Source organism: Panthera tigris, chromosome B1 (assembly GCF_018350195.1).
Source record: "Panthera tigris isolate Pti1 chromosome B1, P.tigris_Pti1_mat1.1, whole genome shotgun sequence".
Classification (NCBI taxonomy): domain Eukaryota; kingdom Metazoa; phylum Chordata; class Mammalia; order Carnivora; family Felidae; genus Panthera; species Panthera tigris.
In genome coordinates, this window is record NC_056663.1 from 83837386 (window position 1) to 83857224 (window position 19839).

At 35.5% G+C, this 19839-nt stretch overlaps 1 protein-coding gene across 10 annotated transcripts in view; it reads left to right on the plus strand.

Moving 5' to 3' along the window:
• INPP4B (inositol polyphosphate-4-phosphatase type II B) overlaps nucleotides 1–19839 on the plus strand; it is a 753803-nt gene that overhangs the window by 564950 nt on the left and 169014 nt on the right. For all 10 annotated transcript variants that reach the window (XM_042983845.1, XM_007091777.3, XM_042983843.1 and 7 more), the window contains 2 exons: nucleotides 17948–18078; nucleotides 18702–18806. In XM_042983845.1, coding sequence (XP_042839779.1) covers nucleotides 17948–18078; nucleotides 18702–18806 — 236 coding nt within the window. The remainder of the gene's footprint in view (nucleotides 1–17947; nucleotides 18079–18701; nucleotides 18807–19839) is intronic.

The following is a 19839-nucleotide window of genomic DNA, read 5'->3' on the forward strand; positions in this document are numbered from 1 at the left end:
CTTACAATCAAAGAATAGACTTGCCAGCTAACCATATCTTGATTTCTTTTAAACAGTTTACATTCAAACATCGAAGTCTATTCAAAATTTAGTTCTCCCTCAGACTTGGTCTAAAAATTGTGGATGACTTTTTTGTTTTTTGTTTTTGTTATTGTTTTGTTTTGGAAAATTACCATTTAGAATTTAAGTTTTCCCCCTTCCCTACCTCAAGAAAATATGTAGGTAAATGAGGATGGGCTTACTCTGTTTTCATGGCAACTGTGACAAAAGGATTCTTGATTCCTTGCAGTGTCTTTTGGATGCCTAGTGGTTTCTATCATGGGCTGACAGGAAACCACTGAAATAAATGTCATGGACTCTATGTGGCCTTTTGGAGTACTTCGAAAGCTTCCCTTTATTTTGAGTTCAGTTCAATATTAACACTTTCAACATTTTTGTTTAATTGTTTTACATTTAAAATTTTAATTATCTGGTGGGGTGCTTGGGTGGCTCAGTCAGTTAAGCTCTTGGTTTTGGCTCACGTCGTGAACCCATGGCTCCATGGGTTTCGAGCCCTGCATTTGACCCTGTGCTGGCAGCGCAGAACCTGCTTGGGATTCTCTCTCTCTTCCCCTCTGTCTGCCCCTCCCCAACTTGTACTGTCTCTGTCTCTCTCAAAATAATTAAATTAAAAACTTAAAAATAAATAAATTTTAATTATCTGGGACTTATTAGATTACATTTATAAAATGCAATGCCAAATTAGCTGTATTTCTAAAAACTTAGTATTTTCAATATCACTTTTTCAATGTTCCATTTCTCTTACCTCCTTATTATACTTGCTAGTTTCCATGTTTCTCCATTGTCAACACCAAAGTAATTAAGAAAATTAAACAGTGACAACAACAAAATTACTTTTAAAAGAACTGAATATTTGGAATCTTTGCTCTTTATATTCAAGAATATGGCCTGCTAAAATCTTCTTTTATGCATACAAAACACTATTTTAGTTTTTCATGTATAAAAAACTTCTGTATGCTTATTGTAAAGATTAATATACTTTATTTTTATTGATTTTTTGAAAGAGAATTCTTGTGGACTTATCAATTCTAGTCTTCCTGTTGTCTTAGTTATTTCTAGTTTTGTCCTTATTATCTTCTTTCTTTTTTTGAAACAGCCTTTTGCATGAACTATGTGCTGTTGTTTTTTTCTGTTTTGGTTATTTTTCTCTTTTTTGAGACATATTTGATATATAACATTATATTAATTTCAAGTGTACAACATAAAAGAGTCATTTATTCATTTTTTGTACATGTTCACTCCACCTTCTCTAATCCCAACCACCATCATGTATTGCCTGTGATAGTGCAACAGTCTACTAATGGCTTTTCTGCCTGTGGTTTTATCTTCTGAAAATTCATGGGTCACATCTGATTGAAAATATTATAAAATTCAGATTTCCAGTATGAGTTTTCTTGAGACAGCCTTGATATTTAATCTCTTGAGACCCATACTACAATTATGTGTTGGGAAGGGAAGGGGGAGGTTCTGCTTACAAAGTACTCACTGTAACACTTTGCTTTTGAGAAGTTTACTGAATTACTTCATAATCATGATACATACAGGGTTAGTGTTAAAAAACAGACCAGTTATTTGATCTAGCATGCCTTAAGGATAGGGGGAAATGGCAACTGGCTTATTTATTATGGAAAAGAAATATAATGGAAAAGAAAAGAAGAATGACATGTTACAGACAACTCAGAGATTCTAAATATGTAGAAAGCGTGAAAGCGTGTGTGTGTGTGTGTGTGTGTGTGTGTGTGTGTGTGTGCATCTTTGCCTGTATTTATAATGCTTTAAGTTTTACTGTCCTTCAGCTTGGCTTGCACACAAACAAGTCATGTAGGTCTTACCAAACTACCACCTATAAAATTTTTATAGTTTGTTCTAGTGTCGCCACATATTTTGTTTATGTTGAGTGTTTTCTTTGGATTTTGTCCTACTTTAAAGGTTTGCTGTGCTCAGTCTACACTGAAATATGTTAGTTACTAGATAAAATGCTGGTGTTTGTAGAGCTGAAGCTTCATGACAGCTACAAATATATAAATCATGGTGTGCATACACAACCATTTGGACGGGAGGTTCTATGGCCATATAGTGTTTGGCTTTATATTAAAAAATAAGTGTACATTTCTACACTATAAAATATATGAAAACCTAGTTTGGTATAACAAGTTTTAAATAAATGAAATATTTCAGTGAACATAAACCCTATGGTCCATAAAACTCCCCAGGGGAAAAATTAGTTTGATTTATGTCATTCATTTTTGTCTTTTGATCTCATGGGTGGGGAAAGAGAAACTTTCTGGCATGTATATTGGGAGTTTAGAAGAAAAGATAAGAATATTTTATATCAATGAACTTTAAGGCTTTCTTAGGTTTTACATAAAATATAAATATTATATGTATGATGCAGAGAAACAATCTTGTAAATAAAATATAAAAAATATGAACCAAAATACTTTAGTAGGGAAAAATGTGATAGTGTTTGGGACATACAAATTTTCAAGTTTTATTACTACTTCTTAGGGATAATGTACACGCTTTGTCTTATATATTAGTGTTTGTAAATATTGTACATATACTAAATTTATAGTGATAAAATATCACTTTATATCAATAAAGTTAAACAATTTTGTTTAATACTGTACATGTCAAGTGTTCTGTATTCTATACCTCTACTATTTAGATATTAATATAGCCATATTATAGCTACATTATTATTATTATATTATTATATAACTATAAGTGTATCTATGTAGATATATATCTATATCTTAAATCTATTTCTTGAACATAGTGTATTCTTATATATGAAAAAGGTTTTTTGGTAAGATATTTTGAAATTCCAGGCTGAAAGCCTAGCTGTTGCACAGAGATAGATGTTTTAGAGACATGTTCTACATGCTTACTTAAATATTATCATATGCTGTTAAATTGGTTTCCTAAGCATTATATCTAGTTTGAGACAAATTCAGAAAATATTTCTCACTTTCTACCTTATCTTAATGCATTTTATGAATCTCATATAAAAGTTCATTTTATTTCAAAATGATAATACTACAGAAGTGCCTTTTTTTAAAAGTGTTAAGATTATGTATTAAGAATTACAAACTAAAAGTAGAATATATTCAGGTAAATTCTTGTTCAAAAACATCCTCATGATACAAAAAGACACACGGTAGGATTATACAACATAGTGACCCAACCTGTGCATTTGACATGGTCTAACATTCTAAAATATAATTTATGTGCTTTGTTTCAAGATTTATTAATCACCAGACAGGCTTCGCCTTTACATGGCCTACGAGGCAAGCAGGACCTTGTGTCTACTTACTTCTCCAGCCTCATCCCATGCCTTATTTAATCTGGTGTGGCTGAACCACATGCCTTTAGAGAGGTCTATCAACATTTGCATTCTTGAATAAAATAAAGGCACACTGAAAATCTTTACTGACCTTAAAAAAACACTGATCAGTGGTAAAAGTGATAGGGAGCCAGTCATTCTGTTTAAATCTCATATATATCAAATAGACCTCAAACTGATGAATCTCATAGATGTTTTACAATGTTCTCTTCCACTTTGTTTCTCGTGGTACTTTTTTTCTCTGTCTCTCTTGCTTGCTCACTCTGAGAAAAATCTTTAGTCCTAAAGATCCAAAAATGAGGAATAAAAAATATTACATGAGGGCTCCACTGGTGATTCATATCCAATTAGTGTTATTTCTTCTGTTCATTTTTTTTCATGCAGTGTTGATGCTCAGTTGGAATACTATGTGGTGTGTTATTTATCATGGAAAGTGCATTTGCCCTCCTGCCTCCCAGGATCCAGGGCAGATGCTGTGTGCCATTAAGTTCATTGTTATGGATTCTTGGTATCATTTAATGAGAGGTCCTGTAGAGCACTTAGTATTGTCAAGCTGGCGATAGAAATATGTGTTTTATTTTGCTGTTTGAATATTACGATATCTGCACAGGAGCAAATATGGCAAAACTCATTTAGAGGTTTTTTTTCCCCTATTGTGCCAAGATTATTTAAAATGGAATGAGCAGAGGAAAGTGTGCTGTAATGGTAAAAACACAGAATTGGAATTACTATGGACCTTAGTTCAAAAACCTCTGCCACTCAATACATGCTTATGATTATAGAAAATTACTTAATCTTTCAATTTCTACATTTTTGTAGGTAATAACATTATCACTAGTCTTATAAGGCTAGTGTAGTAATTAAATGAGCAATCAGGAGACTCTAGGGTTTTGTTTTGAGGTGTGTGTGTGTGTGTGTGTGTGTGTAAGTACAGCTCTGGGTTTGAAAGCTGGCTTTCCCAAACTCTACTTAATAGCTATGTGACGTGGCACAATTAGCTACATGACATATAATTAGCTATGTGACATGGCCTGCTACATGCATTCATAGACCTTTAGTATGTGGAAACCACTCTTACCATCCATGTAAAGAATCACATACACAGTAGACACTTCATAAAGCAAACGTATTGCTATTGTTGCTCTTAGCTGAATGCTATAGTGCTTCAGACACACAACTGAGTCTATAATTTATTTTAACCTCCTCTAGCTTACTAACCTGGCACATCTCATAGGTATGTGCATTATGCGTTACCACCAATTTCCAGTGGGCAGAAAAGCATGCTGGGCATGTCTTCAGCCACAAAGCTGGTGTGTTTGGAGCTGAAACAGTGATTTTGGAATGAGAATCAGGCTGCAAATTAATTGGGGACTTCTAGGCCACAGAAAAGGAAGAACTTGTCAATTTTCTTGTGTTATTTCTAAAATCTAGCATAATATCTAGCATAGAATAAGCCCTCGGTAATGCAATATTTTTCCTAAGAACAAGTGAAACTGTTATCAGAGAATGATATGGTTGCATTTAGAAAAAGGGAGGAGGGGCACCTGGGTGGCTCAGCTGGTTGAGCGTCTGACTCTCCTTTTGGGCTTGGGTCATGATCTCACTGCATTGGGCTCTGCGCTGACTCTGGATTCTTTCTGTCTTTCTCCCTCTGCTCCTTCCCTGCTTGCGCTAGCTTGTGCTCTCTTGCTCTCTCTCTCTCTCTCTCTCAAATAAATTTAAGGAAAAGGGAGGCAAATGTAGAGGGATAAAACAATGTAGGTGGTATTGTTGTTGCCTAGGCTGATAATTATAGTGGCTTAGACCAGGGTGGTAGTGGGAGAAATGGAGAAGTATACATACATCTGTGCATTTTTAAGCAGCTAAAATCAACAGAACTTCCTGACGGATTATATCTGGAGGTAAAGTGCTCAGGATGACTCAAGCATTCTGGCCTGCATGACTGAATAGATTGGTATATGTCGCTGATAGTAGGTGAGCGTGCGGTTTAGAAGAAAGAAAGGAGTCCTGACAGGTTCTCAGCTGGACCATCTGGGTCTGTGCTATCCAATACAGTAGCCATTTGCCCCATATGGCTATTTAAACTTAAGTTAAAATTTATTAACATTAAATGAAATTTAAGATTCCATTCTGTAGTTACCTTAGTCACCTTTCAAATGCTCAATAGTCACATATGACTAAATAGCCATCATATTAAATAGCACAGCTATCGAACATTCCTATTATCACACAGTTTTACTGGACAACACAGATGTAGAATAAACAACAGTGGCATCTAAAGAAGGACTACAGTATAAAACTCTTTCTTCCTGCCCGTTAGAATTTCGTGTGGAGAATGAGAAGGGTGACATCAAGCTTTCTACTTTACATTTGCAGGTAAAAGATAAAAGGTTTTCTTATTCTGTTTTTCCAAGTTGTAGTATCAAGATACATGTTCTGTGCAGTGATTTCTAGTGGGAATGAGATTGTATAAAGTTTCTTTTTTTAATTTCTTTTTATTTTATTTTGAGAGAGAGAGAGCAAGCAGCGGAGGGGCAAAGAGAAAGGGAGGCAGAATCCCAAGCAGGCTCCGTGCTGTCAGCACAGATGTGGGGCTCCAACTCACAAACCGTGAGATCATCACCTGAGCCGAAGTCAAGAGTCGGATGCTTAAATGACTGAGCCACCCATATTGTATAATGTTTCTAATGGAGAATCCATCTAGTGTACTAGTTTAAAACATGGACACCAAAGACATATCTCCTGGGTTAATCATGGTTCTGCTACTCACTATCTGGGTGACCTTGGGTAAATTACTTCTCTAAGTTTAATTTTCCTCATTTGTAAAATGAAGATAATAATAATACCTATTTCAATGGGCTGTTATTCATATTGAATGCATGAATATTTGTTAACTTCTTATTACATTGCCTGACATAAATAACCACAATAAACACAGCGTATTTTTTAAATTAATAGAAAATAAATAAGAATTTTGTTCTGTTGTTGACATACTTGGGAATTATGGTAGCCAAGGCTGGCTGGTAAGTGAACACTTCAGCAAAATATTTGAGTGAGCCCTCTGTTGAGCTGAATAGAAGTTGCATTCAGGTGAGTCCCTCAAGTGAGAGATTTCAGTCTTCCTATTCAGGAAGAAACCATACTCACCAGGAATTAAAATAAAAAAGAGAACAAGGGTTAGGCATCCGACTTTGGCTCAAGTCATGATCTCATGGTTTGTGAGTTGGAGCCCCTTGTCGGGCTCTGTGCTGATAGTGTGGAACCTGGAGCCTGCTTCAGATTCTGTGTCTCCCTCTCTCTCTGTCCCTCCCCCACTCATACTCTTTCTCTCTCTCTCCAAAAATAAACAAACATTAAAAAAATTAAAAAAAATAAAGAGAGCAAGATTTATAGTCACAAAACCTGGGCACAAGTCTTGATTCTGCCACTTACTAACAATATGGCATTCAATAAATCACTTCACTTCTCAATTCTATTCTTCTCATTTGTCTAAAGCGATGTCATTCAATAGAACTTTTCATGATGTTAGAAATGTTCTCTACTTGAAGATGATAGCTATGTGACTAATAAGCACTTGAAATGTGCTGAGTCGACCTGAAATTTTAATTGTGCTTAGTCCAGCTGGCTCTGGAACGATTATGTCCAAGGTTTGTTTTGAAAATAAAGAAGAGATACATTCTATACAGAAGTATTTTTGGTTACTTGGAATGCCTTACAGTGCTCACCAAAGAGACTCACTGCCAAGCATCTTGTGGAGCCACTTGAATGGCATCTAATTATGAAACTTGACTAGGAGGTGTCTGGCACTCCAGGTTTAGGGATGGAAAGGGAAGGAAAAACAGCCTGAAATGGTTTCAATTTCTAAGCTTACGAGCACGAGTAATGGAAAGGTGCTGAGAGTGCCAGCACAGTTTTTTGCTTTGCCCCCTGAACTTTCAGGTACAGTTCATAGTTTTCATGGATACCCAGAATGAAAAGACATGCATTTAATATATGTGGATTTCAGACAGACTTCACATTATATGCCACACTTTAAACACCAGTGGAACACTGAGCTTTAAGATATTAAATATATATATATATATATATATATATATATATATATATATATATTATCCATCTTTGATAACTTGAAAACAAACTTCAAAGTGTAAATAAGATGTTACTTAAAAGTAAATAAAAACCGGGCCACCTGGGTGGCTCAGTCAGTTAAGTGACTGGCCTTAGCTCAGGTCATGATCTCACGTTCCTGGGTTTCAGCCCCGCATCTGGCTCTGTTCTGACAGCTCAGAGCCTGGAGCTTGCTTAGGATTCTGTGTCTCCCTCTCTCTCTGTCCTCCCCCACTCACGCTCTGTCTCTGTCTCACTCAAAAATAAGTAAACAGTAAAAAAAAAAAAAAAAAAAAAAAAAAAAAAAAAAAAAAAGAAGAAGTAAATAAACACCAAATCACCTTGATCAGGAAGAGCAAATAGAATTTTAAGATAGAATAAGACATGCTTATTTTTATCCCTCATTGTTTTCTAACACAGTTACATAAAACTAAATGATGGGATCTGGCTATTCATCAGTACAAACTGCTACAGTGATTACAACTAAACCCTGTAGTTACTGTGTTCCAGTGTTTAGTCTTTGTACATAACTTGAAACCTTCTTGAATATATAGTACAACGGCTGCTTATTTTAATGTCAGGTGAAAATCAGGAGTGACCATTCAGAATATCCCATCATTTTTCAGTGAAATAGTGACTCACGGACTGCAACATTAACCACGTTGTCATTTTTTTAATGCACTTTTTTTCAAAGCCTGTGATTTATGGCTGCAATTTTTATCCCCACATGGGTTCAAGCACAGACGGTTTGAATTGTGGGTTGAACATACTGTGAAAAATATTGTGAAACTTGACATCTAGTTGAACTTTGTTCAGCTTTATGGTGTCACCCAACCACTTTATGAAATTGAAGCCACCCCCGAGTCATTTATGTCATCTATTCTTCATTGACTGTTTAGTGTTTAATTTTTTTCCCCTAATGGGTAAATTCTGTTATGATTCTTTTAGGTTTGATTTAAGGTCTAACTTTGCTCAATAAATGAAAGCAACCTGGCTATTACACTTTGTACCCGTGTATGCCCGCATGTAGTTTTAGAGTATGATAACTACCAGAAGGCTCTGGTTAAATTGTATAGCTATTTTTATTCTACAAAGTGGTATTGTGCAGCTCATTGTGGGGAAATATTTCTATTTACTGAGGTAATAACAATTTCAAATAACATTTTAATGCCTTTTTTTACTGGGCCTTTGGTATATGAATTTTTATCAGGCTATTTGGTCCTCCTACATTCTTGTAAATGAATTAACTATTATTCTCAGTTACTCTTTCTTACAATGATTACTTTTCATAATTTCAGGAATTTTTGAATTTACATACTCAGGTTTTAAAATTTTATTATTCTGGGTTCACAGTCCTAGTAAAAGGGGTGCTCACATGTGGAGCAGTGACTTCAGCACTAGAGAGATTTCTTGTGCATGTCCCTTAGACGAGCTAAGCAACTCTATAGTCATTTTTCTTTTGAAGAAGTCTAGAAAGATGTTGCTGTGGCCAATGTCAGAGAAGTTACTACCTGTGCTCTCTTCTAGGATTTTCATGTCTCACATATAGGTCCTTAACCCATTTTGAGATTATTTTTGTTTATGTTGTAAGAAAGTGGTCCAATTTCATTCTTTTGCATATAGCTGTCCAACCCCATTTGTTGAAAAGACTTTTTCCCATTGAATTATTTTCTTCTTTGTTGAAGATTAATCAAGAGTATCTATAAAATACAGCAAGAGAGATAGAAGATCATGAAATGTCCTGAACTACACTCTAGATTTTTCCATCCCACCCCATTTCCCCAACATTTTGCCCCAAACAGAGGGAAATCTTTGTAATGGAATCCCTGTATAGTTAGTGTGTTAGTGAGGGTTCTCCAGAGAATCAGAATCAATACCTTGTGTGTGTGTGTGTGTGTGTGTGTGTGTGTGTGTGTGTGTGTAGAAAGAAACAGAGACAGACAGATTTATTATAAGGAATGGCTCACACAGTTATGATGGCTGGCAAATCTTAACATCTTCAGGGTAAGTCCACAAACTGGAGACCCAGGAGGGTCTATGATACAGTTCTAATCCAAAGGCCAGTGAGCATGAAGCCCAGGAAAAGCCACTGTTTCAATTTGAGTGCAAAGGCAAGAAAAAGCCAATGTCCTAGTTCAAAGTCAGCCAGTCAAGAGAAATTCTTTCTTACTCAGGGAGGGGTCAACCTGTTGCTCTAAACCCCTTCAACTGCTTGGTGAGGCCTACCAAAATTAGTGAGGACAAGGTACTTTGCTCAGTATACCAATTCAAATGTTTATCTCACCCAGAAACACCTACCGTGGCATTTAACTAAATATCTGGATACCTTGTGATTCAGCCAAATTGACACATAAAATTAACCATCATAGTAAGGAATGCCATATGAAGATACATTTTCAGGTCTTTCTCTATCCCTAAAGAAGACATGACCAATCCAGAGTTGCAGACCTAGATCATACAAGGTTAGAGGACTCAACAGTGTCTCATTTTATCTATTGCATTTATTCATTTTAACTGGGACAGAGCTCAACATTCTACTTTTAGGTTAGTTTATATTCTGACTTGATCTCAAATTTCAAGAAGATTGAAGAACAACAGTCTGTAAGCAAACCTTTCATTCAGTCAGTCATCAAGCTCAACACTTCCCACAAACTAAGGACTGTGGTAGGACACAAAGATAAATAAGGCAAGTGTGCCACACTCCCAGACTTAGAGCAAATATTCCCGCTGTTGGAATTTCTCCTTGAATACATCATCAGTAGGCTTTAAAACTATGTTGTAAATAGAAGATAAACATTCTCTTCTTTTAACTGTGTTCTATTTTGGTGATCTTAAACCTAATTTTATTTTTTTTTAGCAGGAAAAACTTATTTTTTTCATACAGAACTATACATGGGCGGGGGGGCACCTGGGTGGCTCAGTCGATTAAGTGTCCGACTCTTGGTTTTGACTCAGGTCACGATCTCATGGTTTCAAGTGAGTTTGAGCCCCACATCGGGCTCCGTGCTGACAGTGCCGATCCTACTTGGGATTCTCTCTCTCTGCCCCTCCCCTGCTCATGCTGTTTCTGTTTCTCTCAAAACTAAATAAAATTAAAAAAAAAAAAAGATCTGTACATGCAATTTCAGTATTAATCAAAAAAATTCAATTGGAGCTGGTGATTGGCTGGAATAAGGAAAAGGTCCTGATGCCTGTTCATGTACTTGACTTCTCTTTCGTCAACACCCTCCCCTGTCCCTGAGCCACAGGGTGTAGGGAAAGAAGTTTAAAAACTATCCATCTATTTAATATTCCTTCCAATGTTTTATGAATTATATGTAAAAACTTTAAAACAGGTTTGGCTATTTTTCTTCAGGTTTCCCTGGAACTGATTTTGTGTTCAGTTATTTCCCTTCATTCTTCATAGAGTTGTTTGTTTGTTTTTAATCTCATTTTTCTCCTTACACTATTTAATGGTCTGGTGTTTCAAGCATATTATATGCTTAGTAGTGTGTTCCTTTATGGAAGGTTCAGAGGATCAGAATGACCTCCTGAAACTTGTGATTTTGCTGAAGAGGTAAAGCCTATATTTTTGAAATATTTAAACAAGGTAGGACAAAAGAAGCCATGTAGACAAACAGTGTACCATGAGGTTATTTCCAGAGATTGGCATGAATATTTCATCAAGTATCAAGAATATCACACTTTTACAGTTGGAATGCCAAGATCCAGAGTGTAAAGATATTTTTCAAGTAAGCCTTAGCGATCATCTGTCTCCTTTGAGATTTATTTTTTCTGGTTTACCTTTTATTTTTGCAGGTAGCAACGTAAAAGGGAATGGATAGCAGTAAATGCCAAAAAAATGTTTAATGTGTATGAGGCCTAAGCTTATTAGTATTTGAATATTCAGTCTTTTCTTTCAACATCTTTTTTTTTTTTTTTTGGCTACTTCTTGGACTCTAGGAGAGTCCTAGCCTATCTCTTAGAAGATTTTTTTGAAACGTAGAGTTCTAGTGATAGCAAAGTAATGAATTCATAAAAGATTGTATGTGTTTAGGAGGGCAGTGGATTTTCCAGAAAGACATTTTTGCTGTTATTGTTGTAAAGTAGCAGTTGAAGGAGACAGCTTTTAAAAGTAGATGCTGTTGTTGCTGTGAATAAATGAGAATGTTTACAGATGGGGAAGGAGTATTTTTAAAAATATTTTTCTATGGATTAAAAATGCATTTACACAGCTCATCTCTTTTGCCATTCACACCAAAGGCAGAGTGAAGATGTGTAACTATTTAACTGTAACATTAATGCCAAGATTGCTACCCAGATAAATGTGGAGACATGCAAAGACTCTGGCTATGGGTCTTGTAACATTGGACAGCAGTATACACTTGAACATATTTTAGGGAATATCAGTTACCATGCACTGCATACCTAGTAGCTGTACCATTCTAACTAAAAGGTCCAGATATAACAATACCAAACTATAACTTACCCTTTGTTCAAAGTTCACTTTAAAAGTACATGAAAATTAAAACAAAAAAAAGTACATGAAAATTTACAAACGTAGTTCCAGAAGTCAATAGCCCCACTCCTTCCAAACCCCATTTATTCAGCTTATGTTCATTAAGTACCTTCAATAAATAAGGCACTCTGGTTTTTTTGTTTGTTTGTTTATTACTTTAATTTTGTGTCTATGTGTGTATTTACACCAGGGAATTATATGGGCTGAGGAAAAGAGTGGAAACGGGGATTATAGTCTAAAAGACTCGGTATTCTAGTGACTCAGAGACAAACAAGCTGTTTCACTGAGATGCTTCCATCTGTGAAACAAGAGGTTTCACATTATTCTCTGAACTTCCTTCCAACTGTAACATTCTGTGAGTTTATAGTTATTTTTTAAAACTATATCAAAAAAGTTACATTTATTCTGGTATCCTGTAACTTGGACAGTCTAACAGGATATTTTCAGAATAAGGACGTGCTAATAATCACAATAGAAGATGAAAAAAGTTATATTAACTTTGGTTTCCTGTAACTTGGACAGCCTAACAAGATATTTTGAAAATAAAGACATGCTAATAATCATGACAGAAGGACAGGTGTAAACTGGCATACACACATATGTTCCACCTGTAACATATGTTGGTAAAATGACAAATAATGGGGGAAATCAGTAACATAAAACATATACATACACAAAAAGACCTTTATCATCTATGCATGTCAATAATTTTGCTTTTTTGAGTTTTATTTATGATTCACATATCACTGAGACTTTTTGTCTAGAGCTTAACCAAGCACTAATATATAACTGATAGTGAATCCTAAGAGAGTGCCATTCCTAGGGAAGACCCATCAACTACTTAGTGGCAGGCCAATTACATCAGATCTCTTTCAACTTGGAGAGGAGGGCAATTTGTCCCAAGTAGGTAAAACAAAGTTTGGATGTGTGTATGCCTTTACTGTTCACAGTGCCACTGCCATTACCCACATCTGACAGCTTTCAGAATGCCTGGACCAATGATATGATGTCCCACATAACATTGTTTCTACCAAAGGATACTTGCTATAACAAAGGAGGTGCAACAGTGAGCTTGAAATTACTGCATGCCCTACCACCCCAAAGCCACAAATCTAATACAGTAGTGGAACATTATTAACCATGAGAGGCTCAGCTAAGGCCCCGTTTTAGGGGAACAAAACCTTAGGATTGGAGTACTGGTCTCCAGGATGAAGTTTGTATGCTAAACCAACAGCTGATAGAGGATGTCTACCATAGGTAGAATACTCAGCTCTTGGAAAAAGGGGGAGCCCTTATTACAATCAATCACGATGCCCACTAGTGGAGTTGTGCTTCTTTTCCCTACCACCTTAGACTTTGCCAATGAGAATCCTAGTTCTTGAGGCATGGGTAGGGGCAGTTCTGTCAGTAAGCCATAAAGAGTCCCACTTATCTGAAACCTATGTGTGGTTCACATGTGGTCTGATTATCATGCATTTCTTACTACTACAATGGACCAGCAAAGACGGCAAGGGATACTTATCATTGTGAGGAAATAGGGCTGCTGCTTCATAATCTGAGTGAAGAGAAATATGCCTGGCACTTAGATGTGCTCCATGCCCAGAGGTGCATGGGAGATTACAGTAACTAAGATTCCTTAAAAGCAAAGAAACTAAGGGCCTAATCACTTGGGATTAATGTCTGGATCACCTCACAAGGCAGCACCCCAGACCAGCTGAAGTGCCAAAGGAATGTGAGGAAAATCTAGAATGAGCGGTAGAGATTGGTGATGAATGTCAACTAAGGCCCCAAGGATTGCTGGAATATTTCATATTATAGCTTGGCTCATTACTCCATTTTGGGGAATTGCATCTGGTCATCACTTGAAAGGATTATACCTGAACTTCCCTCTTAGGGAAGATATGAGGGATGATGTTTTATATGCCACAAGGATGTCAGGGAGTGATGGAAGTGCAAGTTCTACAAAGGGTGGCCTGTCCTGGGCCCAGTTGATGTACTTTTCTATAATGGGCCAACCTTAACTTGTCCTCAAGTTTTGACTGTTTGCCCAATGGAGGGCTCCAGATGCTGCCACCATTGTCACCTTATTTCCTAACACCACCAGCTATATCAGCCTCCCTCAGGGTGAAGACCAGGTGTTAGCATGCCCCCAATGGCATCTATATCCAGAATGGTTTAGGTACCTATGACTAGATCCAGGACAGTTCTATCTCCACTGGGATATTGCTTCCCCAGTGGCCACCCAGAAGAGACAAGCAGAAGTGCAGAGGAGTTAATGTCTCATAGGATGAATCTTTACCAATGAAATACTATAGAAGGTGGTAAGGAACTGGCATATAAATGTTGCTTTTTCCATTTAACAAAGTTTTCCAAGGTGCGTTGGTTCCATATGACTTATCTAGAGCTGTTTCACATGACCAAGTAACCAGCCATGTTTTCTTGTGAAGTTCTGCCCAACTCAGTAACCTCCCACCTTATGTCTACTTTCTGTTTCTCCTACAGCGCTTCTCTTCTCACCTCCCTTTTGCTGACCTAGGATTGCTTGATCTCAGTCTCTGCTTCCTAGAGAACCTGGCTTGAGATACAAATCAAGGTCCTTCAACTCCGAAGTTTTGTTCATTGAGTAACAAATTAAAATGTAGTGTAAACAGTCCTCACCTTCCCAACTGAAAAGTTTCCTGATTTGAGTACCCCTAAGTACCTTCTCTCTTTGCCTATTTTAGTGTATTAATGTAATGAATTTCTTTCGTTTTTCTTAAACTTACAACTACCCTCTTACTATGTCCCATTTTGTTTTCTAACTTTTTATTACTCTGCTCTGGTTTATTATACCTTTATTTTATAGTTCCTCTGTATTTGAGGATTTTCTTCAATGCAGAGAAGCTTTATTTGGTTGTTTTTCAGTGCCAGAAATGAGCAGTGAATGTCAGGTTTCATCTATAGATTTCTGTATATCATTTTTGACATATTGGAGGAGTGTAATAAATTGTAAACAACACATTATGGACTCCTTTCAGCTTATCTCAAGTCCCCAGGAACACTAAACTTTTCTGACCATGCTTTGCCAGGTTTCTCTTAGGGAAGGAGACGTACCCCACCCCAGTATCCTACAGTGTCTTCAGCAGCTTCATTACCCCCCTTCCTTCCCTCCCTCATTCCCTCTCTTTCCATTATTCTTTCTGACAAGGATTCAGGGACAACATGAATTATAAACCCATAGTGCATCTATGAGTATTAAATAGGAATACTTAGCTAGCATTTTCATTTTAACTGTATATTGAAAATAAAGGAAGTTGATATGTCACAGTTGCTGTCGATCTCATATCTGACCTAATTGCCCAGATCTTTTGACTTAGATATCTCAGGCTTTTGGAATTATTTTTTTGTGTTGGTTGTTGTTGTTTTGTCCTGAATTTGAATTTGTCCGGCCATTTGAGTGCACACAGAGAGCTTGACTCTCCAGTTTTTCAGTCTCCCCCTTCAACTTCGGTCATGAACTTTCTTTACTCTTATTGTCTATTAATTGACCACTTCTTCTCGCATGAATGTTGTGTGATGAAAGTTAATCTATGGAAAAGTTAAAAGTGAGATTAATGTTCGCCAAAATTGTGGAGACATCAGATCAAAGATGCAGCACTACTATACTGCATCCCCATTGAAACAAAACAAAGGCAGCTACGAGCATTTAAAAGCAAGTCACATTTTTGCACACCATCCATTATTCTTACATTTAACAGGATGTTAGAGATTCTACATCTTCCGAATTTATTAGCTTGGTATTTAGCATGTTTCACAGCCAAAATAGCAAAGAAGGTTCATTATTGCTGGTTAAATTAGCCTCATGAAAATGTTGTTGGTAAAAGGTTACAGAAATGAGTAAGAGATCTAACCAAGCAGCATGTTAGACTATTTATCATTATAATTTAAAAAGGCATTCTGATGATTTGAATTAACTTGGCTAAAGGCTAGAGAATTAGATAAAAGGTAATAATTAAAACCTAAATGGCAGGATTAGCTCTTCCTTTTGATAAAGAAAAGACAAAACATGCATACCGCATTTACTTAAATTGTCCTCTTGAGAGAAACTGAGGCCAATAAATCACAACTGATTATACCATTTATAGGCTTTTAAAATATTTTACAGCTATATTATAAATAAACTGGGTTACTGGAATATCTTGTGTTTCCTTCAGGCCTAGTCAGATAGCCCTTCCCACATTATTTTTTCCACGTTATTTTATTTTGGATGGCTGAAGTCTAGGATTTAGCTGTTTTTCTATTGAGGTTTTAGTGTTTGGTTTTTAACTGAATTGTCATATATATATTATATATATATATAATATATATAAATATATTAATATATAATATATTTATATATATTATATATTTATATATAATTTATAATATATGTATTAATATATAATATATATTATATATTATATATTTATATATATTATATATATTATATAAAAATATAATATATATTATATAATATATAGAGGATAGTTAAGTTTTTGTCATCTTTGTGAAGTTTTACCAGTGGAAACATTTATTTAACTTGTATTTTTTTTTTTTTACCTCTTTGCCATATAAAACTTTAATGTTTGGGTGACCTAAATTACTTATATCTTCCTTTGTGTTAAAATTATTTATTTTATTTTAATTCCAATGTAGTTAACATACAGTGTTATTTAATTTTAGGTGTACAATATAATGGTTCAACAATTCCATATATTTCTCAGTGCTCATCAAGATAAGTGTACTCTTAATCCCCTTTGCCTATTTCATCCATCTCCACACCCACCTCCTCTCTGATAACCATCTGTTTGTTCTCCATAGTTAAGAGTCTGTTTATTGGTTTGTCTCTTTTTTTTTTTTCCATTTATGTGTTTGTTTTGTTTCTTAAATTACACATATGAGTGAAATCATATGATATTTGTCTTTCTCTGACTAGCTTATTTCACTTACCATTTTACTCTCTAGATCTATCCATGTTGTTGGAAATGGCAAGATTCCATTCTTTTTTATGATTAATATTCTATTGTATACATACATATACTACTTCTTTATCCATTCATTGATTGATGGAAACTTGGGTTGCTTCTATAATTTGGCTATTGTAAATAATGCTACTATAACATAGGGTGCAAAATCCTTTTGAATTAGTATTTTTTTTTTTTTTTTTATTCTTTGGGTAAATACCCAGTAGTGCAACTACTGGATCATAAGGTAGTTCTGTTTTTTACTTTTTAGGGACGTCTATACTATTTTCCACAGTGGTTTTACCAGTTTTCATTTCCCCCCAAAATGCAAGAGGGTTCCTTTTTTTCCTACATCCTCATCAATGCTTGTTGTTTCTTGAGTTTTTTATTTTAGCCATTCTGACAGGTGTGAGGTTATAGCTCAGTGTGATTTTGACTTGCATTTCCCTGATGATGAGTGATATTGAGCAGTTTTTATGTGTTTGTTGCCCATCTGTATGTCTTCTTTGGAGAAATGTCTATCCATGTCTTCTGCCCATTTTTTAATTGGATTATTTGATTTTTTGGTGTTGAGCTGTATAAACTCTTTATGATTTAGGATACTAACCCTTTATTGGATATGTCATTTGCAAATATCTTTTCCTATTCAATAGATTGCCTTTTAGTTTTGTTGGTTTTTTTCCTTGGCTATGTAGAAATTTTTTTTTTTTTATTTTGATGTAGCCCCAATAGTTTATTTTTGCTTTTGTTTCTCTTGCCTCAGGAGACATATCTGGAAAGATATTGTTAGGGCTGATGTAAGAAAATATTTTTTTTTCTAATAAGTGCATAAAACTTTCCTGAAATGGATGGTAAATCAGTTTCTTTTTAATTTGGCAACCTTTATAGTGGTCCTTGCCTGTGGACATAAGATCAAAATTATTATTTTCCCCTCTTTTCCATTCTTAACAGAAACCAGGAGCTAAAGGAACTTGGTGAGCTTTCTCCGCACTGGGACAATCTACGGAAAAATGTCCTTACTCACTGTGATCAAATGGTGAATATGTACCAAGATATTCTGACAGAACTTAGCAAGGAAACAGGTATGAAAGCAAAAACTTTTTACGTATTCAAACTAAATTCCATTTCATATATGTTAGGTGAAAACAATAATAAACATTGTTGTTATGGATACGGAAGAGCCAAAATTAAAAAAAAAAAAAAAAAACTTTTATTTCTAACTCTACCATCTTGGCATGATAGACCAGGAAGAAACAAATTGCACTATTTTATCTCATGGTATTATTATAAGAATAACTGAGAATTTTTAAATTGAATTTCAGTAAAGAAAAGCAGCTTATACAAATATGTTTTCCTTTCTGAAATCCTTGTAACATTTTTCTATATCAAGCATACTTTTTTTTTTAATTTTTTTTTTAACATTTATTTATTTTTGAGACAGAGAGAGACAGAGCATGAACGGGGGAGGGTCAGAGAGAGGGGGAGACACAGAATCGGAAGCAGGCTCCAGGCTCTGAGCTGTCAGCACAGAGCCCGACGCGGGGCTCGAACCCACAGACTGTGAGATCATGACCTGAGCCGAAGTCGGCCGCTTAACCGACTGAGCCACCCAGGCGCCCCTCAAGCATACTTTTCAACATACGTGCATACACACACATTTATTATTTACTTAATAATAATGTTCAGGTTTTTTTTTTCCACTTAGGGTCCTCTTTCAAATCAAGCAGCAGCAAAGGAGAGAAAACATTAGAATTTGTTCCAGTAAATCTACATTTGCAAAGAATGCATGTCCACAGCCCTCACTTGAAAGGTAATATATAATATTCTTTTTTTTAATGAGCAAATTATGTTAGTGTGTGCTTTTTTTAAAAAGCTTGACTATTGGCAGAATTTAAAATTTCAGAATTATATAAAGATGAAGATGAAGCAATTTAACTTGATAATGACCCTGATTACTAAAAAAGGGGGTATAGCATTTTTGTTGCTGTGTTTCTAAACAATACTTTAAAAATGTGGCACCTAAATTGACTAACAGGTGAATACACAAAGTAAATGTTAGCTTCCTAAGTAGTACCAGTGATGGCTAATAACTGTGCTACTGTTTTAATAAGAAAAAGGAAAAACAAGACTTGTTCATTTTGTTCCTGTCTTGAAAAATCAAAGCCCAAAGATAGACTCATGAGCTGTTTTTCTGATTTAGTGGTGACTATCAACAGAATCACCCGCTTCTCTATGAGCAGGGAATTTATCAGAAAGAAGGTGGTAGAATATTTTACTATACTCAGTTGTGAGAAACATTTTTCAAGGAAAAGTGTATAGATTTTTATAAACATACTTGAATGAAGTTTACAGCGAACACTGTATTGCATTCATTGCCATTCTACATGATTCCTTGGTATTTCTTAGTAAAAAAAATATTTTAAAATATTCTTCTCATCTCCCACTTCCTTTAACTTATTGCAATATCAATTTTTGTGCATAAGTAGAGTGACTATATGCCTGAATTCACATACATCAAAGTCTGATATTATGCTTGTTGTCCAGCATCATTGTTAAAGAAGCTCTTCACCTCTCTTCCCTCTCAAAAGTCTCCCTGTTTAATGGTAAGTGCTATAGTCATCCTACCAGTACCCATGTTCCTGGAGCCAAAAGTTACTTTAGATCATCCAATCCTTCAGGATAAGTGTATCAACAGGCAAACACACACAGATACATCTAAAGATGCATGCTAACACCCTATTTTGTAGCCATTGTCACAATATAGAGGTTCTAGGTTTTGAAAAGTCAAAATCTCTATTCTGCTTTAGAATCATCTGAAGTTTTACAAGCATAAAAATTAACCA